Source organism: Colletotrichum abscissum (assembly GCF_030869225.1).
Source record: "Colletotrichum abscissum strain IMI 504890 chromosome Unknown Scaffold_6.1, whole genome shotgun sequence".
NCBI lineage: Eukaryota > Fungi > Ascomycota > Sordariomycetes > Glomerellales > Glomerellaceae > Colletotrichum > Colletotrichum abscissum.
Genome location: NW_026850503.1, coordinates 413,525 through 435,699, shown reverse-complemented (window position 1 = coordinate 435,699; position 22,175 = coordinate 413,525). Strand labels below are relative to the sequence as shown.

At 55.2% G+C, this 22,175-nt stretch overlaps 5 protein-coding genes across 5 annotated transcripts; 2 read left to right on the top strand and 3 right to left on the bottom strand.

Annotated features, from left to right (window-relative positions):
• Nucleotides 1–5,132: 5,132 nt before the first annotated feature.
• On the bottom strand, nucleotides 5,133–9,972 carry CABS01_03170 (uncharacterized protein; the record flags this gene model as incomplete). The annotated part of the gene is made up of 2 exons (XM_060536547.1): nucleotides 5,133–9,764; nucleotides 9,934–9,972. The coding sequence occupies 2 exons, from the start codon at nucleotides 9,970–9,972 to the stop codon at nucleotides 5,133–5,135; spliced, it is 4,671 nt and encodes a 1,556-aa protein (XP_060392466.1).
• A 2,122-nt stretch (nucleotides 9,973–12,094) lies between these two features.
• On the top strand, nucleotides 12,095–12,394 carry CABS01_03169 (uncharacterized protein; the record flags this gene model as incomplete). Its single annotated transcript, XM_060536546.1, has 2 exons — nucleotides 12,095–12,294; nucleotides 12,358–12,394. 2 exons carry the CDS (start codon nucleotides 12,095–12,097, stop codon nucleotides 12,392–12,394), a joined length of 237 nt encoding a protein of 78 aa, XP_060392465.1.
• Nucleotides 12,395–13,490: 1,096 nt separating this feature from the next.
• CABS01_03168 (uncharacterized protein) lies at nucleotides 13,491–15,626 on the bottom strand (the record flags this gene model as incomplete). The annotated part of the gene is made up of 2 exons (XM_060536545.1): nucleotides 13,491–14,527; nucleotides 14,702–15,626. 2 exons carry the CDS (start codon nucleotides 15,624–15,626, stop codon nucleotides 13,491–13,493), a joined length of 1,962 nt encoding a protein of 653 aa, XP_060392464.1.
• Nucleotides 15,627–17,817: 2,191 nt separating this feature from the next.
• CABS01_03167 (PHD-finger domain-containing protein) lies at nucleotides 17,818–19,891 on the top strand (the record flags this gene model as incomplete). Its single annotated transcript, XM_060536544.1, has 3 exons — nucleotides 17,818–18,392; nucleotides 18,569–18,862; nucleotides 18,910–19,891. The coding sequence occupies 3 exons, from the start codon at nucleotides 17,818–17,820 to the stop codon at nucleotides 19,889–19,891; spliced, it is 1,851 nt and encodes a 616-aa protein (XP_060392463.1).
• Nucleotides 19,892–20,443: 552 nt separating this feature from the next.
• On the bottom strand, nucleotides 20,444–21,589 carry CABS01_03166 (uncharacterized protein; the record flags this gene model as incomplete). Its single annotated transcript, XM_060536543.1, has 1 exon — nucleotides 20,444–21,589. One exon carries the CDS (start codon nucleotides 21,587–21,589, stop codon nucleotides 20,444–20,446), a length of 1,146 nt encoding a protein of 381 aa, XP_060392462.1.
• Between the last annotated feature and the right edge of the window lie 586 nt (nucleotides 21,590–22,175).

Sequence of the window (22,175 nt, the reverse complement as noted above, 5' to 3'; positions counted from 1 at the left end):
ACCTGCATGCTGGGATTTTTCTGTGATTTCCCAAGTGGACTCGATGGTTGATTGCTATTCCCCCCTTGTTCCATTTTTCTTCTGTCGAAATACCGTTTGGAAAAGTGTCACTGGGTATAGATACCTCATACTGTATCGGTACGGACGATGCTCTAGGTCCTCGTAGAACCCGGTACAACTGCTGGGAGGGGTGCAGGGCGAGGTGGGAAAACGGCAAAACGGGAACAAACGGCGCATTCCAGTACACTTCAACCCACCTCAACCCAAGGTACCTTGATCTTGAAATAGAAGTAAGGTCGGTGAAAGACCGCCACCGGGGGATGTGCACTGATGGAGCATAGGGAGGTAAAGATAAGCTACACGAGGCTCCTTACGCACCATTCAGGTGTGACTTGGGCCTGCTCCGTATGCTCCTACTGACTGCTGTCCATGGGCTGTTGCTTCTCTGTGTGTACGAAGTATGTCTGTCCGTCGTCCGCCTTCCTACCTTAGTTCACGGCCTCACCGTCGTAGATGGAGGTTACCTGACGTTAGTTTCGTTCCGCAATCAAGGTGTCCGTAGGTACCCAAGGTAGGGAGGGTCCTCAGCACATTGGGTACTTGAGCTTGTGTCAACTTTTGCCGGCGGTGCAGTGTGAGAAAACCTTGACCAAAAGTACCTCCTCGAAACAGCAACCACAACCAGAGCAACCACCACAGTTACCAGCACCTCCCTTTTCTGCATGTGCTTTTCTCTCCTCTCCCTCTCCCCTTCTCCTCTTGTCCGCACTTCATGCGCGTTCAAGAGCTTAAAAAAGTCGACACATCAACATCAGGGATCGGGCACATGCCTCGGTCCATCAGGCTCTAGACCAAGACATCTGTTTCTCTATCAACTTCTCCATCTGCCATCCACGAGATCACATATCTCATCGTCTTCGGGCCCACCCATGTTTCCGCCGCACACCCGCCTGTGACGAGACTGGGACTGTCTGCACCGTCCCGACTACGACCAGCAACCTGCGCCTGTTTTATTTCCGTCAAGCTGCTTGGACCGCACACACCCAGTCTCGTCTTCCCAGCAAGTACTGGCGACGCAGCTTGGCCACTGTATCCGTACAAGAGCGATCTGGACGGCATTACTGCGTATGGACAGTATCGGACACGGCCTTCGATAACCACGTTTCCGGCGACTGGCAGATGATATTCACGAGGCGCCATCTGAGCGACCTCGCCCTCACTGCGAGGCAACACTCACCGGACACAGCTCGCCACCATAATCCATCACTTTGAGTGACGAACCGACTAGACATGCAGCAGTCACCTTACAGTGTGTATTGAGCTCTCTTGACACCTACTGTCCACAAATACACCCTCGTAGTAGGGCACTGGCGCATCGCACCGGGATTAAACCGCGAAAATAACCCCAGCAAGGATGCGGCCCCCACGTCCCCAGAAAATGGCGTTCTAGAACAAATTGGTGTGTGCCTTGGCTTGGTGAGTTGGTCCGCCTCTGGTGGTGTTCGCCCCTGGGAGTTGGGAACCGGCAACCATCCACCTGCCACACCCAAACCCCAGCCCTGGCCCAGCTTAATTGCCAGTTGCGCTACTCATTGATTGCCTGTTCTCTAATTCTGAATTGACAGATAGGAACCGGCCGAGTCCAACAGCCATTCGTGCGGGTGTCACAAGAGCCCCAAAATCACCCCCTGGCCACGGCTTTTTACGGCTTGCGACAGCCAGGCAGAAAGAGAGACGATGCTTACGGATACCTTGGCCCGGGACGGAGGTCGACATGCTGGTGTCGGTGATTTGGGGGCTATGTATCCGTAGCACTGCCCTGAATGTGCTGTCTCAACTGCGTCTTCCGGTCAACCTTCCATCCCGAAGCAAGCCCGCCGGCCATCTTGTTGGGACGATTTCCGGCCGCCGTCTCGATTTGGTGTGCCTCACTTGGCTTTCTATACCCTGTATCCCAGTCTGCCAGGGCATTGACAAGGGACGATTATCCCCAGCAAAGTTACCATAGAGCTGTCTGGTGCCACAGCAATCCATCATTTCGGTCGCGTGCGAGCCGGCGCATCTCCCACTGGTCCAAACCTCGCGCTGGCCGAGACAATGTGCACCAAACTCCAGGGTATCAGTCATGGTTCTTCGACGTTTGAGGCGAACCGTTCACCGATAAGTCCTCGGTGTTCTCACCGCTCGCTACCTTGTCATCAGCCATGAGTCGATATTTCTGACAACTGGCGGGACTCTGGAGCGGCTTCCGGCGCAAGGTCCATCTTTGCGGAGGATCGAAAGTGTGTAGGTGACAAAGGGGAGAGAAGTGAAAAAAATCGTTTGCAGCGAGCTCCATTCGCCCGCATTTTGGGCCTCTCTGCGAAAATTCAATTACCAGACTACATATGCAAAAAGACTTGTCGTGGTAATCACTTTGCAGCCCCTTATTGTGCCTCGCTGCCCGAGTAGCTAAGACAAAAAGTCTGGGGAACCAATATCGGACCGGGCAGCTTGCTTTTCCCGACCTCGCGGTCCCGTTCCGTTCCCCAACTTCCCCTTGTCCCCGTGGTCTTCTGATCTCATTCAATGCGGGGGAGCATCCGAGAACCACGTCGTGTGACCAGGTGCCGCGACCTTGCGACACCACAGCTCCTCCCCAGAACAACCATACATGGAGCCATTGGCTAATCACTTGATGAAGAGTCCGAACACAACCGCCAACCGCTGCTACTTTCGGGGGAGTGGAAACGCTGTTCCCGTCTCACTCACACGCGACACCATGGTGGAGGACGAAGATCACCTCTTCTGTCGCCTCATTTCCCCGTCTGGCAAGCCCATCCCATGTTGGTCGTTTCGTGGGAAGACATTGACCCAGCCAAAGACGAACTTTTGCACCACCGAATGAGGTAAAAAATGACAACAGCCGAAGTTCCCTGACACCATTGTCAAATAGTAGCATTGCGCTACGTAACGCTAACGAAGTCGAATTTCAACACGCCCGCCTGATGCAGGCACAGCGTTGGGACACATAGTCTCTTTTCTCCGCCTTTTTCCAGCCGACGGACGATACGCGATGGCATGAAAGGCCAAGTCAACTTCGTAGTCAGGCGGGCCCCATTCAACGACGTGTAATTGAGTGGGACGATGGTTTAAATCACTGCGCCAATGACTACTCCCGAAGCCGCTCACCGACTGTAAAGCTAACACTTCACCGATGAGGGGGGTGAGCCATGAATCGTCAAGGCCCGCTTGGACTCTGGGGTATCGTCCGCCATGACGTTGTTTGGATTCCTTCTCGAAGCACTCGTCTGACAGGGGGGACGGACGGGGGTTTAGGGCGATGGAAATGTTACAATGCTATTGTGCGCAGCAATCTCTCTCGCAAGCGCGAGCCCCCGAAGGCCGTTGATGACGGACCGTTTTCTAGCGCGTCTGTCAAGAACGGTCTTCTCTTCATGGCCCATGGGGAAATAAAGGTTCCAGGCAGCTACGGATGTCTTTGCTTCTGGTTGGGAACTTTGGGCTCGGCTTCCTCAGTAGGGACCGAGTCCGCAACGTACCTTTTGTGCGTTCCGGATCGATCGACGCACCACCGGCAAGTGTCTTCGGGAAGGGGGGAGAGGCGAGGAGGAAGATGAGCCGAACGAGTGCTTTGCATCCTCGGCTTCTCGAATGCCACTTGCCTCGTGGGAGATTCTTTTCCCAGGTGGGCTCTCTTCCGAAGCTCTCGCTCTCTGCCGAAGTTCTCGGACGGGTGTCAGCTGAGCAGTTGGCAGAGCGGAGAGGACCTGAGTCTTACGCTCTACGACCGAGGAGATGGAGGGGCACCCGTAAGATTGAGAAAGGTCCACGCTCGACGTTGAGGTCGCAGTTCCTACGGCCGAGGCATCGTGGTAGGAGGGTGGGTGTGAGCTCCAAACTCAGCTCTTCCGCTTGGACCTCGGGGGAAAGGAGGCAGAAGACTGACCAACGAGAACGGTGAGACTTGGACTAATGGCCGTTTACCACATGGATAGCTGCCATCTGGGCAGTACTGCTAGGATCCCGTTTCGTCGCTCTCTTGTTACTCTTTTGGAATTCGAGCTCTGGTCAGGTTGGGGAAAGGGAAAGATAACATGACCGAAACACCAGGAGTCATCGAATTCCAACATCACGTCTGGGAATCTAGTATGCCGGATCTTTCCTCGTTCCAGTGAAGGGGCTGTCGAGTAGAACCTGGCCTGCTATTTTCCCCTTGGATATGGAGACACCAATCTGTATCGATACATCATGCAAACTCTCATCCATGCTTGACGAAGATGCGTCGCCGCCAGGAACGGGGGCTGGGGAGGCATCCGATTTCTTATTTCCAACTAGATGACAACACCTAGGTAGCTCTCGTGTGGGCTTGGGCGGAAGTGCCATTGACTTGATGTTGAATATATTCCGTTGGCATTCAACTCGGGGGTGCCCATCACAACACCCCTCATCACAGCACGTTACGTGGAACAAAACGGATCACCGCCTCCAGACAAGATCATGTTGTGATGAGAAAACACACATCTCTGCATTCGAACCATACCCCGTAGTTACTGTTTGGTATCATAATAGACAAAAAAAAACTACCAAAAAGAAATCAAGTCCCCGGTGCTTGTACATATCCCATTCTCTTCCACCCTCGTTTCGTTGCCATCGAGTGGTATGTGTGTGGCACTCCTCCTCCCCGTGTCCCCAAATCATGTTTTCCATTGAAGAAGAGAACTCGCTTCTCGTAAAGCGGCGCTCTTCTCATACGCGTACAAATAATGAAAGAAAAGTAAAGGTTTGTTGCAAGTGTGTGTTGTAACATGCGTGTGTGTCGTGGTACGGAAGCAGCAGTTGATTGACTCCTTTTTTGCACATGCTCTATGCCAGAAGCCTCCTTCAAAACGCCCGCTCCCACTCGTGACTTTTGAATGTGAGAAAAAAGAGTGAGCAAGCCAGTCCGCTTCTTGGGGTAGACGAGCTGGGTCATTATTAAGTTAAAGTGAAAGGTGCTGAGCGACCAAACTTTCTTTGGGGGTCGTATGCCAAAAAAGGGGAAAATTTCAACAAAATTGAGAATGAGGGCCTATGTGATGGCAAGTGTAAGTAGTGTTGGGGAGGCCGAGTTAACAGCATACCCCAGACGACTAGTCATCAAGCTTGAACATCCGCCTGAGCGTGCCAAACTTCTTCTTCTTCTTGCCCGAGGGATCCAACTGGACGCTCACTTGGTCTTCTTGGTACCCTGAGGTAAGTACCTGGTTGGTGCTCCTGCGCTTCATGAACGTCGGCCTGGACGCGTCCACAGGCTTGTTGTTATCAGCCGTCATCGGCCGCTTTTCATCGTCAAAGTTCTCCTCGACGAGCGGCCAATTCTCCATGGGTAGCTTCTGGAGCTTCGAGCCGTTTGTGCCACGCAGAGCCGAGATTTCCGAGGCGCTGCGCTCGAGTTTCGTATCCATCCTGGCACCGCTCTCGGCGGCGGCGGGTCGAGAGATCTTCCCGGCATCAGAATCCTTTCTGCGCCGAAGGATAGAGAGGAAGCTGCCTCTGCGTTCGTGGTTCGGTCTGGTACTAACAGCAGGAGCTGTGGATGACTCTGTAAGCCCTTCACGAGGAGATCCGGAAGGCGGCAAACCCTGGCCGTCCGATTGAGACTTCACCAGGCGGCCGCTAGCGCCAGAAACCTTCCTCGGAGATAATTTAGGCTTCTGCAAAACAGGCGGCGGTGGCGCCTCCTCGTCACTGCTGTCAGGCAGGTCGGGAGAATCTTCTGCCTTTTCGTCGTATCGCGGAGGAGGAACCTTCATTGCAGCCGCCGCAGCAGAGCTTGATGCGCGCATACTCTTGGGCATGTTGTGTGGCGCGGGTGCAGGCGCTGTCTTTTCATCTTCGTCACTAGAGTCGACAAATCGGCTGCGGAATCCAGAAGGCCCAGCATCTTCTTCGTCGCTGGAGTCGCCAAAGCGGCTCTTTCCAGGTTTTCCAGTCACCTTCTTAGAAGATGACTTACCGAAAGACGGCAAGCGCATGCGACGCGTGCTTCCGTCGCTCGAATCACTCCGCAGCGTGCCTCGCATAGTTGTACGATTGCCCATACTGATCGGTGGCTGAGACGGCGATGCAGGTGGAGACATTGACCGGAGGCTGAAGCGCGAGTTCCTACCAGCTGCGGCCGGCTCGACCTCTCCGTTAGATCGCATCGATTTTCGGAAGCCAAATCCTTCCTGCTTCGGTCGAGACCGTCGGAAACTGGTCTCGCTGGAATCGGACCCGCGTCGACGAGGTGTCGACTGCATTGCTGCCTGCATAGCTTTCGCCATCTCTACGCTGGACATGTTGCTGTCCATAGAAAGGTGCTTGGAGCGAACATCCCGACTGGCCAGTGTTGCCGAGTTTGCTCGTTGCTGGGGAGCAGGCCCTGATTGAGATGAGCCGTTCTGTCTCATAGACTTTCTCATACCTCCAGCAGCCGCAGCTTGTGCTTGATGAGAGCTTTGAGGAGCCTGATTGTCCGATCGCATCGACTTTCGCATGCCAGAATTCGTGGCGGCGGACGGCTGAGTCGGTGTACCACGCATTGTCTTCTGGAGTCTGCCATTAGCTGGCGCAGCCTCTTGACCCTGCCGTCCTCGCATAGTCTTCCGAATAGCGATTGGAGGCTCTGCTTCATCTTCTTCATTGGGGGCTCTCGTTCCAGGCTCAATTTGGTAAACGCGCTCGGGGTTGATAGAGGCCTGCTGTTGTTCAACTGGGTCGCTCTTGCGAACAGACTTCTTCCTCTTGGGTTTCACGGGCTGGATGACCTCTTCGAGATCGCCTTCGGCCCCAGCTTCCTCCAGCGCCTCTTGCTCAAGTTGCTTTCGCTTGTCGCTTGTCAGTCCCTTCCAGTAGAGCTTGGCCTTCTCCCACTCGTCCTCTGGTTGCTGCGAGCTGCTTGACACCTGTGAAACCTCAGTCGCGTGGTGTGCTCCCGAGACATCAGCGTCACGAGCAGTCTCCTGATGCGAGTCTGCCAGAGCTTTCTGGTAGAGCTTCTGAGAAACCTTGTCAGAAACAGGTGATGCGACGACGGCATCGAGAGACATGAATCCATCGCCGTCGATATCTGATAGATCTTCGTAAGCGTCACTGTAGATGCTATCGCCTTCAGACGCAGATTCGTCGGTGGGAACAGAGTGAGGAATAGCCTCTACGGGTGCCTTGACTGTGCCATTGGACACTGCAGTCGTTGTCGGCTGATCGAGCTTTGTCACAGCTGTACGAGGCACAGCGCGGGCATGCACAACGTTGTCTTCGCTGTCGTCATTTGGGAAGCCTCCCGGTACGTCAAAGTAACTTGGACCTGACTGGCTGGCCGGACCGTTGGTGGCTGCCTCTCTGGGAGTCGGTGTCGGCTGAATGATGGAGATGGAAGGGACGAAGTCTTCTTGCCGTTCAGCGTGATTCTCATGAACAAGATCTGTCGAATACTGTGGCTGGTCGAGCAATTCAGGATGGTCGGCAATGATCTCTTCCTTGACTTGAGCAGGAGGCAACGTTGGCGCGGGCTCCTGGATAACCTCTGAATCTTGGAAAACCTCCGTCTCATCTTCGTCTTCAGAACTCGTGCTGCTGGGCGAATAATAGCCGCTCCCTTCCATCGACGTGACCACGGGCGGCAAGGGCTCTCTGAATCTCGATATGTTTGCAGGGTTCCTAGCCGTCTGCTCTTGAAGATGAAGAATCGAGCCAACATTATGGTCGCTGGACTGTCCAAGTGGGATCGACCGGTCTGGCGTGCGTTCCGGGGTATCTGGACCAGATGTCGTCGGCGATTCAGTGGGCCGGACAAGTGGCCGCTCCTCTTCACTGTCCCGCGGCATCTTCTCACGGACGCTGCCGAATGTGGGCAGAGCCGGTCGCGGCTGCATAACCTCGTCTTCATCGAGGGCAACCGCATCTTTCTTCCGGCTCCTACCCAGGTGGTTGTACCAATGTCTCTTCGTGTTTTGAGGACTCAGAGGAAGAGGTGGGTCCAGCTCGGACTTTGCAGCAGATTGTCCTACGACCTTGGTGTTCTCATCGTCAAAGCTGACCCGTACGCTCTTCTTACGCGGCATCGGCGCCTCCACTGCGGTGGCCTCACTACCAAAACGGCTTGGCCCGGACGCTTCAGAGCCCTCGTCTGACGGTGAGGCACCACGAGATGGACTAATTGAGTGTTTCATGGCGGACTTTCGAGGAGAGACGGATCGCGAAGGAGGCTCGTGCCTGATGGCTAGTTGATCTGCGCCTAATGCGAAGCGGGCTGATCTTGCAGGACTGCTTGAGTGCGCACGTCCATTTCGGATACTGCCATGCTGCTTAAGCTGTGGAGGGCTGGGTTGCCTTTGAGACGACATCTGTGCTGGAGCTTCGACAGCTGTGCTTTCGGATGACAGCGTTGGTGCAGGCGCTGAGGACCTCACGGGTACTGCATCAAGAACATCAGAAACATCGTGGCGAACTGCCGGTTGCTCGGCTTCGGCCTCGTAGGAGTCCTCAAAGTCGTCCTCAGATTCCTCCTTCACCATAGAAGGCTTCCTTCCTAATATGGGAGCACCTTGGCGGGGTTCCGAATGCGGTAGAATCGTAGCACCATCACTTTTACGTACATCCTGCACAATCGGCTGCTCTACCTCGGGTTGGGTTGCTGGTTCAGGTCCACGTTGAGAAGGCTGTTTGGTGGTTACGACAGGTGATGGAGACGGTTGCTGGTGCGTCGGCACAGTCTTCGGCGGCATAGTCCTCTCGGCTTGAAAATGCTTTTGTTGCTCAGGTGCGCCTGTAGGAACCCGAACTTGCGGTTGTTGCGTCTGGGCTGGTGCCGGTGCCGGTACGGGCGTGGTGGGCGAAGACTCATCAGTTGGTACCGCAGTGCCTTGCGCTCTACCCATTGTACCTTTGGTCAAGTGGGAACCACTTCTGGACAGTTCTTGCTGGTGTTTTGACTTCTTGACGGGTTTCTCAGCAGCATCCCGAACTTTCTGTTCGCTTACCAGCAGGTTCACCCTAGGAACCATCCTCCTTGAATTGGGGTCATAAACAAGTGATTGGGTTTCCGACGCCGTCGTGTTGCGCGACGCTGCTGATTCTGTTCGGCGGGGTGAGACAAATCGCTGGCTACTTGTCATTGACATGCTCTCGACGGTTGGTGATGCCGGGGGCGATGCGCCTGGCACCCTCGGATATGAAAAGTTTATAGAAGAAGTTGGGCTTACAGCTCCCGGGCGAGATTCTGGAGAGGCGACGCGCATTGGGGCATCCGACGTTCTCACGTTGGCCAAGTTGCCCTCGTGTGCGGCGCCAAACCACGATCCGGCGCCATCTTGTTTCTTCTGACTCGCTACGCGGAACGGCTGCATCTGTAGACTCGTCGACCTCTTGTGGGAGGAGCTCTGGCTTGTGATGGATCGTACGTCGTCCGGGATGTTCGGGACCGGCGGCGCATCGGCGGCAGCAGCGACTGGTGTTCGGTGTGGTGAAGGTGAGCGGAAGGTGCGTTCCGTCATGGAGCTCTGGCTAGGCGATCGATGCAGGTCCCGTTGAAAATCCTGGCTTCGCTGCGACGAGACCGATCGACTGCGCCTTTGTGTTCGCTTTGTTTGTACTTCGGCTACGTTGATGGGCGTCGTAGGTCGTGATCGCAAAGCGGCGGCGGCGGCGGCAGATGACAGAGACGAGCTGGATGCGCGTCGCGCGAATGCTGAGGCAGCTGCGGTAGCAGCATTAGGATTTGCGGTTGCGGCGGTCAATGGCTAGATGGCAACAGGATCAGTTGTGAACCGCAGACTCCGAGCAGGAAGGTAGCGCAAGTCGCATGGGAGCAAATGCTCTTGGTGGTGGTGAAGAACAAACATGCAGCAAGCCGGTGCGGTGAGAAAACTATAAAGCTGAAAAGCATCAGTCGGCACAATGACGACATACCTGATTGGCCTGACGGTGCCTTCGCGAACCTCCAAACATGTTTGCTTTGGGTTCGGGAATATCGATCAACGGCGCATGGCCTGAGATGGTTCCGTAGCAGGTTGCATGGGATTAAAGGTGTAGTAGGAGAAAAACGGAAGCGCAGGAAGAAAAGTAAGTAGAAAGAAAAAGGTAGACTGAGGAACAAAGGCCACAGGGTGTGGTGGGAGGGGGGAGATAGCTTGGATGACTCTGGAGAATTGGAGTTTGTCCTGGGGAGGCCGAGAGATAGAGAAAGAGAGGGCGTAGGGTGGTGGTGGTGTTGGTGGACGTCTGCGCCTTTGAGTACCTAGTGATGTTCTGGGGGATGGGCGAGCTGGGGTGGGAGATGTGGTGGATTAGAGGGATGGACGTGGATGGGACGGGATGCGATGGGATGATGACGGAAGAGGTGAGTCGGGTTCGGCCACGATGGGGTGGGAGGGGCCCCTGCTCTGTGCGCCGCTTTCATTTCACGTTTTTTTGGCTCCCATTCCATTCCTGTCAGTACATTATCCACTCATTATTACCTATCCGTACACACTACGTACAGAGAGAGTAAGGTACCTACGGATACAGAATGACAGCAGAACGCGACGCAGAGGCAGCGAGCGACCTGCACCTAACCGCTGCTGGCTGGAGGCTTCTTCTTTCTGCTGGAATCACCCTTGTTTCGGCTCTGCCGCTTTTCTGCTTTGGGACGACGCCATGCCGGGTCTGGCCCAAGTGTCTCAAAGCAAGAGGGTGCCAATCCGACGGGCCCTGCTGCTAAAAATTCAGATGCCCATGCCCATGTCGAGCTGGCCTGGCGCTGGGCAGCAGCAATGCGGCAGGGTTGGGAGCTGTTGCTACCTTCGCTCGCGGTGCTGGCAGTTCCTTCGCTCGCGGCGCTGGCTACTGTACCTATCTACACAGTTAGGTACTTACCGAGGGCGATCTACTACGACGTTTTTGTGACAGCTTCGATGACCTGGCGACCCTGTGTCTCCCAGGCATTGGTCCACTTCCATCCGAGAAAAGGCAAGACTCAAGCAAAACTTCGGCCCAAGATGATGCTGCTTGGGGGGTTGGATGCTGGGAAATACCAACAATGCCGTCGTCATTAAGACACAGCTCACACAGCCGAAAACTGTCTCGTCACCGATATACCTTAGGTACTATACCCAAGTACAGAGATATCGCGCCAGTTATCACAATTACTTACCCAGTGTCGCAATGGACTCATGGAACACGCATCAATCTGGGACGTCTATCTGTTTCCATTGTCCCCTTGTCCAACCCCCGACGATCCATCCATCGTGTCTGAGAAGTCTACCCAGAAGTCTCACGTCTTTGAGGGCACAGGTCCTACCGAACGAACTAATCGAGTCTCGGCTGTTGTGGTGAGGCAGCCACGGCAGCCAACCGAGGAGCCGGTCTTCTTCTTGTCTTTCGCAATCCAAAAGCCCTTTCCCAGTGTTCGGTGGTTCCCATGAGCTATGGTCCCCATGGAGGCGGCTCAGCCAATGGCAGGAAGTACTACCAGCACCACCGCCGCCTGTGGGTGTACATACCAGACTATGTACACGACCACATCCACCGACGGATACGTCAAAGTTCCAGAGTGCCGAACCTCATGTGGAGTGGAGTAGCTGATCGACGTCCTCGCAGAACCTTGAGCCTGGGGGGGCTTGCGTTGCGGTGCGGTAGGTGGATGGGACAGGGTTGTTTCAGGCCTGGCCCGACTGACAGCGAAGCTTTTCCAGTTCTCTCTTCTCTGCTCTGTGCAGCCTCCAGCTCCCTCCCGAATCTCCGTGATCCACCCCTGGCCTGTTTCCTAGTGGGCTCTGGGTGTTATGATTTGGAACTCTCCGGCGCAATCCCGCCGACGGCTTGCGCGGAAACGGCTTTAGCGGATGGTGGGAAGCTTGATTTCAGATCTTGTCTATTCTCATTCTCCCTGGTTTACGTTGGACGCGCTGCCCTGATTGAGGCTTTGCGATAGTTGAACATGTTCTCAAATGTCGAAAGAGAAGATACTTGATGACACCAATGCGATTCGGAGTGACTCTCCGAAGATGCCCCTCCGACGACCCCAATAACACCCACTACCGACAGCTCCATCACCCCCCCGAGAATAACACATCATCAGCCTCCAGGGTCTATGCATGCTCCCTCAAGCCGCAATGATCTGCCACGCAGGGAAACGGAAAGAAACGAAAGAGAAATTAGAAAAAAAAATCTCCTCAACCGTCGACGCAGTCCCAGCTCCCAGAAGACCCAAACATTCCCCAGGCGGATAGCGCGGTCAGAGCCCTCCACGGTAGCGTCGGAATCCGGTCTTTTACGCTGCGACATCCGCCGGTAGGCCAAGCTATCTCTGTTCTACTTCCCACCCTCACGACAAAAGTTCTAAATATGAAAGAGCCCAAAACCAAATATGGAAATCATTGTTTTGGGATAGTCTCCGATGCTTCAAAATCTCCATGTCACTCACTTACCAATACACCTCTCCTTGGTTCGTGAGGAAACAAAGGCCAAGCTGCAACCCAAGCAACATGAGTGAGGCGGACTAGGAGCGGCTGGAAAACTCCGAATAATGACGGAGACATGGTCTGAAGGAGCTGCTTAGCGAGGCAATGTTCTGCAATTAATGAGTCGTTCGCTTTAGGGTCGCGATGGAGGAGGCTAGACCTACCGCTAATACAACCTTAGTCAGTGCAGACATCCGTGACGTCATACCTCGAGGGTGCATCGAGCTACGGGTCTTTCCAATGAACCTTGTGCCTGAGGTGGTGAAAGTTCATCAAAGATACCCTTAAACATCGTTCGGTAGAGAAAGTCGCAAACAACAAGAGGAAATTCAGGTAAGGGTGGTCAATTCTGCTGGGGAAGACTTGATGTAGTCTAGGGGCAAGGGGTGTGTGTATGTATCTTTGACAAGTAACCTTCACGAGGCGTTTGACAACCTCCCGTCTCCCTTTCCTGAGCCTCAAAAGTCTAGACCTGGCTGGACCAATATCCATCCTGACCCGCTGATTAAAGTTCCAAGCCTCCTTCAACAGCTTTCCAAATGGACAACAGAACGAGCTTGATTCTGAGCTCGACGGTCTGTTGGAAGGCATGGGCAATGCTTGGTGCGTTCCATCATCGTGGCATAGAACTCGAACTCTCTGAGACGAGTATTGCCTTGTTTTTTTTCTGATATTTTCGGTTGTTAACTTCAATTGCTGAAAATGGTGGTCGCTAGTGATAGTAACATTTTGATGATGAGGGCGTAGTCCAAAGGGTGGCTGAAAGGCGCCTTTGTCCAAACCCAAGTTGATGGGTCATGATACTTCCAATATCATCAAGCAATGTCCAAGTAGGTTGGTGCTTCCTTCACTTGCCAGCCAACCGACCAATGATCAGCCTCCGATGCTGAGACCTGTGAGGCCAATGCTGTGTTGTTGTATTGATGCGATAACGGGTATAATGAAGTATGGGTAAGTGAAAGAGACCACGTGCGGTCACCAAAATCACAGTGCTGTGCACCCCAGGAAGCCCGCGAGTGGACCTCTTCAGTCAACTGCCTCGCCGGGGTCATCCACCTCATTCTGGTCTCCGCCGCAATCGCTGCAGGTTGTATGTGGGCAAGTACACTCTTGGTCTGGGTCGTCGCTGAGCAACATCGGCGGGTCGTCTTGAGAGTATGTATCTTCAAAGTCTTCGTCGTTGTGATAGTTGCCATTCGGATAATCGTCAAGATAGTCATCGCCGGGACTGGAGGTGCTCTCATCGGGGCCCATAGGAGCATGAGCGCCTTGGTCCTCGGTGTGGTTATGAGATGGTGTTGTCTTGGCGGGGGACTTGGCTTGCTTCCTGGCCTTTCTGCCCTTGGTTTTGGCCTTCTCCAAAAGTCGCTTCCGCTCTGACTCCTTCTCGCGGGCTTTCTTGTCCTTGATCTCGTATTGCCGAATCAAGGCGTAAGGAGGCGAGCCAAAGATTCTCTCGTACTCGCAAAATTCGCAAATCCACATATCCTCAAGCTTGGGTGGATTTTTGTAGTATTTCTCCTCGGCTTCCTGACGACGTGACTTGGCTGCGTTACGCAATTCCTTCTCAGCAAGCTGACGCCGCTTCTTCTTTGACATGGCCCGGGGAGCCTTCTTGCCAGCAGGCGCAGGATCGCCTGAGCCAGTTTCCGTGCCGGCGGCATCTGGCGTAGTCTGTGTCGCCATCGAGGCGTGCCTGGGTTGTCTGGGGTATCCGGGGTGGGAGATCGCAGGATCAGTTCCGGGCCAGTGAGGCTTTGGAACTGGGGAGTCGCAAGTGAAGGTGAATTGAGTGGCAGTGGGGCTAGATTTGACGCTGGAGGATTGCTGATGGAGGAGGCTCACGTTTTCCTGACCCGGAGCTGAGTGGACCTTTTCTGCATTCGCAATGGCACTCGAAATGATGCCGGGATGTTCGTCTGTAGATGTAAGAATTAGCGGCGCATCCCAGAAACGCAGCGTTGCGATAAATACGCAAAACAATGCGGATGCTGTGATCGCTGTGGGAAAGGTCGAGTTGAAGGAGCTGAGAAGCTGGTGTTTGTACTCCAGGGCGTGGATGCCTGCGTTTGGAATCAAAGGGTGCAGGAGCAATCTACTGTGAGGTGCAGCTGCCGCCTTCCCTTTCATTCAACAGCAACCAACCCACCAAGCACTACAGCATCCCATCAGGCGTCTTTCGCCTCTCCCATCTGGTTTCCGTCTTTAATACACAGGGATCAGATCTTCACACTTACTTGGCGTTGCCCATTGAGGCGGCCGGATCTTGGCTCCTCTGCCCACCCAGTTGTTTGTTGCGTCAGATAGAGCCCTAAGTGGACTTCTGCCATTTCTTGATCTTCCAAATCTGCCTCGTCCTGGTCCTGAGATGCCTTGATTGTTTCCAACAAAACTTCCAGCGCCATAGTATGACGGCGATATCGATCCAGCGAGTTCACCATGGTCGTTTGACGGAGACATGACTGTTGATACACCTATAGAGTTGATATCACCCATGGAGTGCACACCAGATAGTGTCGAGTCTCCAGCAGTCGGAATCTTCCTCTTCTTCTTGTTATTGGTGTTCTCGAACGATTCGTACCCATCTGCTGAGGATGTTGTCGAAGGTGGCGGCTGAGGACTGGGGTGCTTGGAGTGTTCCGGTTTCGGAGGCTTCGTTGAGACGCGGTTGAGTATCTCTGGATGTGAACGCCGAACCACTTTGCTGCTGCTCAGGGCTAATTCCTCCTCGTCACTCTCTCCAATCGCTGGTGTTCCTCGGGTTGCTCCTCCATACCCTCCATTACCTCGACTCGCACCGTTCAAGCCTCCTGCCCTGAAGGGCATCTCATCTCGCACGATATTTGGGTAGTAGAACAGAGGACTACTGTTGTGGTTTGCAGGGGGGTAGTCGATGGAGTCCGCCACCTCGGGAGAGAGGCGTTCCCTCAAGCGACGCTTCGGCAAAGGACGAATCGGTCTCTGGGGGAATAGAGAGGAAACGCTTTCGGGAGACATTGTTCGATTATGACCTGCTTCCGCATAAGAACCATCGAGGTTAGCAAGCTTCTCGGTCGAATGGTAAAGCCTCAGGCCGGTGAGTTTCAAAGGCGCATGACCTGTGCAGTCGGCCGCCACAGCCAGCTCCAGAGTCTCGAGCGCCGGCGAAGCAGCGCCTGACATTCGCCGGAGGGTTATAGTGGCAGCATCCTTCGAAAGCAGTGGTCGAGAAGGTGGGTATGGCAAGGTGGTGGCGGGAGTTGAACTTGGAGAAGAGCGACGCATACCCATAACACCTCATGCTACAAGCCATGCAAGGCAGGCCAACGCGGACAGGGCGATTCACGTTACGAAGCTTGAGGCTGCTAGCAGTGCGACGGGGGGGTTCGTATTGGTGTTGCTGAAGCAGAAAAAGGCTCTCGTTCGGTGGTGGGTTGGGAGGTTCGAGAGGGGGGGGGGGTATGGATCCGTATTAAATGCGGGAGGAGCTCGTAACCCTTGATTCCTGAGTTTGCCCAACCATCAGCGTATGTCGGCAATAGAGAGCTGGCCCAACGACAAGCCAGACAAACATATGCTGCACGTTCAACCAGGTCCGATCGATAGTTTCCTCCTCCTACCCTTGAGGGAATCAAGGGAGGGCTGCGCAAAGAGGCTCAGGTGAGGTACGAGCGGACCTCTACTTGTTCGCCAGAAGAGGGGAGCGGGCATACCAACTCGATCCACCAGAATTCGGCCGGGTTTGCTCCGTGTTCGACTTTGGGCACCCAAGAGCTAGAATAAGCAGAGTGTGCAGTCAGGCGCGAAACACTGTTCAGGTAAAATGCAAAGGCGACTGCTGGGTTGCTCGAGCTCTGAACGAAGTGTGGGAAAGTCAGCGTTGGTACCGAGTTTCCCAGCTTTGATTGCTAATGACAGCATTTGATAATGTCTGGTGTGTGATTAGGAGACGTAGGTCAACGAGGGCCGGTCGAAACGCATTAGATAAGCAAGCCAGGGCTCCGCTGCGGATGGACTGGTCGGGGTGGGAGGTTGGGGCGGGCCTTTGGGGGGGGGGGGGTTTACCTGATGGATCCAGAACCCAAAGCTCGAGGCGGACAGGCGAGAGAAAGTGACGACGGAGCGACGGAGCACGGAAGGGTTTAAAGTGATTGAGGTGAAAGTGGAAAGAGAAGGGATGCACACACACTGTGTGCTGTGCATAAAAGTGACTCGCCGCAGAATGCAGAATGGAGAGACGGCGGGAGAGCGGGTGGTAAATTGGGCTTGGAGATTAGGTAGACGAGCACCGTTGGCAGGGGAAAATCATGAACTGAAGCTTTGGGCGGGGGACCTGTGCTTGGGACTCTGGGAGAGGCCATGGAGAGACCATGGAGAGTGGGTTCGGAAGAAAATCCCAGATGCTGCTCAGTTGGCTGGTCTCAGGTACTCCGATTTTCTGCCTTTTTGGAGGGCAATTTGTGGGAGAAGCACAGTGCCGCCCAAAGTCGCGAGTACACAGACTGTCATCGCCATGGTTTTTCCGACGGCGGCACAGCACAAGACGCACAACACAATTCCCATCCCATCCCACCTCCGCCCCCGAGATCCCTTCTTCTCTTCTTCTGTTTTGTGCAGGGACTTATGCACCACAATCACCTGTGTAGCCATTGGTAGACGGCAGCCCATTGGCAGCACCTGGCCCCAGCCCCGCAAAGCTGCTCTTTTCCCTGGGTGCGTTGCTCGGAGGGCAGTGGCAGACGCAGTGGCAGCTCCTGCAGACCAGAGCCAAAGAGGCTGCCGCACCACACTTTACAAGCCCGACAGAAGTGCGGTGCTGCTGCTCTGTCGCCTGTCGGTTTTCCTTCACCCAGAGAACCATTCTCCCAGGGCGCACTCTTCCTCTGACCTTTTCCACCTCCCCACGCCGGCTCCTCTCTCTTCTCTTCCTCACTCTACCGACCCGTCACGACATGAATCTACCTTGTTCTCGATTGTCAGATATGCGAACTGTTCGATCCCCTCAAAAGCATTGCTCGAGTACCCGAATCCTCCCTTCTCACTAGCCCGGACTGCGAGTCGCGCCCATCCATTTCTTGCTACCTGCTCTCTCTCTCTCTCTCGCTCGCACGATTGCCCTCCCACTACAACCACAACAACCCACCCGACCTGCTCTCTGCCCACTCTCGTTACCTTACCTTACCAATCTTCCCCCTCGCCCCGACATTCCAATTCTACTCTCTGCCTTCTGGCTTCAACTCTTGCGACTGCGACATCCTTTACTGCGTCACTCACACGCCGCCGCCGACTCTTCCTCCCCTCCTCCTCGCTCTTCCGAACTCTTCCTCCACCCTCCTCCTCCTCTCTCTCTCCGCCGTCCCCTTACGCTGCCTCAATGGCACCACCCTCCCCTCGACGTTCTTCACGAGCCCGAGGCAACACAGTCTCTCAATCACAGCAATCCTCGACAACTTCGAGTCTTTCGAGTCGCGGCGAACGAACGACCAGATCCCTCAACAAGACCTCTTCCGCCAAGTCCACCCCGAGCGCCTCGCTCTCTTCGGAGCCACCCGAAGACCTGGAGGACGCCCTCCCCTCACGGCGCCGAACCCGCGCGCAAGAAGACGCTCGCGACAAGCCTCGTGTCGATCCCTACGATATGGCCACCGGCAGTGACGACGTCCAAGAGGACGACGAGTCCGTACGCTGCGTATGTGGTTTCGACGAATACCCGGGACCTCCGCCCTTTGAAGAGGACTCCAAGCACGGGAAACACAACCCAGAGGCCGACTTCTTCGCTAGCATCGAGTTGTCAGATGAGGTCTCTGGTCTCTTCGTCCAGTGCGACATCTGCAAAGTCTGGCAGCATGGTGCTTGTGTCGGCATTTTCACCGAGGAGAGCTCTCCCGATGAGTACTTTTGCGAAAAGTGTCGCAAGGATTTGCACAAGATCCACGCAGCAGCCAACGGGTAAGCATTCCACCTTCCGTCCAGAAGCTCTCGGTGACTTGTCGCCCACAAATCCGCCATTGGCTGGAAAGCGTCGGTCGGCGGCGAGGTCACCGGAAGACTTGTACTCGGATGCGGCGAGGCTCAACCAACAACACCTCTTATTACCTTAACAATGCTGATTTTTTGCTTCTCAGACAACGGTACTCAAACTACTTGCCTCTCAATCGTCCGTCGCGCGCAACATCCCGAGCCGCCTCATTAGTTAAGGATGGCACCAGATCGCCCAGAGAATCAGGCAGGAACGGGGGCCGCGCTTCTTCTGCTACCCAGGCCTCGAAGCGGAGGTCAACAATGAACAGCCGGGATGCCGCATACGACGAGGATGAACAATTGCGGCGGGCCATCGAGGCCAGCAAAGAAGAAACCATTTCGGAGCCCACGGAGACTACGTCAAGACGAACGAAGCGAGGTCGCAGTGACAGTCTTGAGTGAGTCTTCAATCTTTCACTACGCTGACTCCCGCTAACAGTCCCAGGAACTCGGCAAGCCTCAAGAGACAGCGAACCAGTTCGCCATCAATGTCACCGCCCCCAGAGAAGACCGAAGCCATCGAGGATGAAACAGACGAAGAAAGTACGGGTAGAAATGGCCAATCAAAGAAGCCTCGCGGCACACGTACGCAACGTGAAAAGTCGGATCGAGAAGAGCGCGATCGCCAGCGAGCGGAAGCAGCCAATCGACGGAAGGGTCGTGCAGATCGTAGGAGAGCTGAGGGTACGACTCCTGTTAATCCGGGTAAGGAATCTGAGGCTCACGTGGGCGCAGAATCGGATCCGCCAGAAGAGGTCCCCCTCGCGACAGCTCGGCCTGCTGTCAAACCGACCACCGAGCCTGTGGTGCCTGTCGAGGCGCCACCGTCCTCTGCCCCGACCCCGGATACTCCGCCTGCGAATCAGGCACCGGTCGGAAGCTCACACAAGAAGACCAGTCGTAACAACCAGAAGAGGGGCAAGGGTCGAAATCAATACACAAAAGACCGCGACGATAACGAAGACACACCAGCAAGGTCAATGTCTAGAGACATTGGCCGGAATCATGACGACCATACTGGCGCTAGTACCAGCAAACACTCCCATTCCGACCACCCCAAGCACACCCGGACAAAAGCAAATAGTGCGCATAGCAAAGTATCGATGAACGACATGAAACGCAGAGTTTCGGCGTTCCTCGACTTCATTTCCAAAACCCAAGTGGAATTGGCTGGCGAAGCACTACCGGGATCCAGGAGTAGCCAGAATAGCTCCCAACAACAAAGTCCTCGCGCAACGGCTGCGCCAGATGCGCCAAAGATTAGCGTCAACGGCGACTCCGCAGTAGCAAAGAATTCACCAATCGGCACTGCAGCAACAGACGGGAATGGGCCGGAGTCGAAAGATTTTAAAGCATTGAATTGCGTGGAAATGATGGATGCCCTCACGCGAGACCTGCTGCGATGGCAGAATCAATATGCGTCATGAGCTGGCCTAGATTGGCCGTAGCTGCCCTCTATATAAGCGAAGAGTCGCTCACTTGAAGCCGAATGGTTGCTTTCGTTTCGGAGTACGATACTAAGAGTCTGCCCTCGACGGCATCTGGCGACTCTGTACGGTTTGATGTTTCGCGGCGTTTGGTCTGTTTTGGGGTGTTGAAAATGTTACTCGAACAAAAGACTGGAAGGCAGTTCAATCACGAGCCATTGCTCATGTACGCACTGGTTGTGCGGTTCTACTGTCAGTTGATAATGTCAGGTTCGAGGAGAGTTGTCGGATACCCGGACACTTGCGAGTCTCCAAGATTGCGGTCGACGTTGTTAGTGATGCACTCAAGTTCGGTTGAGTTTGCTTTTTCATCTCGAGTATTTTCCAACCTGATCTACTCGGTTTTTATTTTCTTGAAGGATGAGGTGTACAAAAATTGCTCTCATAAGAGGCAATGTCTTTACTTTACATGTATTTTGATACAGAGTGTGGGGGTATCTTTCCATAATTCTCACACGGGACAATTTTACTACTACTCACTTTTTGTGCCCCTTAAACCGCTTTGCTCTTGTTCATTGCCCGCTCTTTCCTCGCCTCCTTTTCCTTTCTCCGCGCCTGATTCATGCTGAGCGGGCCCTGCCCTTCCCTCGCCAGCTCCTTGTCCTTAAAGGCCTCGTCGGTGATGTCGTCGAGCACAAACTTGCCCAAGTTCCCGACCCTCCACTGCTTGACGATCCAGTCGGCGGCGCTGTCGGCGTTGGCCTCCCCTCCGCTCTTGAGCTTGCCCGTCCTGCGGGCGACGCCCGTCAGAAACTCGTTGACCTCGTTCGTGGGCTCGGAGTACCTGGCGTAGGCACCCGGGTCGACGAGGTTGAGGCGGTACAGGAGGTAGTCGGCGAGGATCTCCATGGGGATGCGGTCGTCTTTTACGGAGCCGGCGAGGGCGAGCTTGACCATGCTTTCGGCTTCGGAGACGAAGGGCATGAAGACGCCGGGCGTGTCGAGGACGAAGACGCCCTCGCCTAGGCCCATGGTGTCGTTGCTGTCGCCGGCGCCGCTGGTCTCGGAGTCGAGGATGCGCACGGGGGAGGAGAGCTTGCGCGTCACTCCCGGTTGTGCGCCGACTCTTGCGACGGATTGTTTCTTGTGCATGCCGTGGACGCGGAGCTTGTTGAGGAGGGTGCTTTTGCCTACGTTGGGCATGCCGACGACGAGGGCGCGCATGCCGGTCAGGCTGTCGACTGAGCGGGCGACGCTGCGGATTTCGGAGAGGAGTTGTTTCGTGGTGGCGGGGTCGTCTTTGCGCCAGAAGACGACGCGCTGCCGGGTCGTGGAGGTGTTACCGCCGCCGGTGGCAGAGCGACCTGTACCATTGTGGAAGCGGCGGAGGGCTTGTTCTACTGAGGCGGGGCTGTCGGCGCCGAGGTCGCGGTGGGTGTAGACGACGATGCGCTCGCGGCCGGCGATGGCGCGGTCGAGGACGGGGTTCCAGCTGGTTAGGGGTACGCGGTAGTCGCGGCACTCGAGGACGAGGCCGACGTCGGAGAGGCGGGAGGAGATTTCGCGGAGGGCGGCGTGGTGGTGGCCTAGGTAGTAGGAGCGGGGGATGGATTCGGAGACGTCGAAGCGGAGGCGGGGCGCGAAGGCGGCGGTGGTGGCCGTGGTTGCGCTCCGGCGTGCGGCGGTCGGGAGCAGCATCGCCGGGGTTGTGGGGGTTGGGACGGGGACGCGGGTTGGGGGGGATATTTGGGCACCCTTGTGCTAAGGATCCGTTCCTTGCGATCACCTTTTCATCGTTGGGGGAGAGCAAATGACTTCCTTGGAAGAAGTGCTCGGTGGTGGGAGGGAGGGGTTGACGCTTGCAGGTGGTTGAAGCTGATAATCTCGGAGCAATGAAGGTTGGTTCGTGTCGAAATTTCTTCAGCCTGGCGCCGATTGTCCGATAGCCTCGCAGCGGTCGCATCTTCTGATTGGCTGTGGCTTTGGATGATCCCTGAAAAGGGAGGAGGGGCAACCTGCTGGCCCCGACGCCGACGAGCCATGACGTCAGCCTCGAGAGCTATCCCAGCTCGGACCGGGCGCACTACGTACCCTTGGCTGTCAGTGGGGTCATGGTCTGCCAAGACTGGCCAATGAGCACGTGGGGAACGGTGGGATGTCGATTTGTCGAAACGGGGCCCGAACCTTCTCTCTTTTGAGAAGCCCTGGTAAAGGTGCTTGAGAAAACTTGTTCGAGTCAAGGGAATCCATGGACCTTGGGCTGCAAGATGGAGTTCGTTGGGAT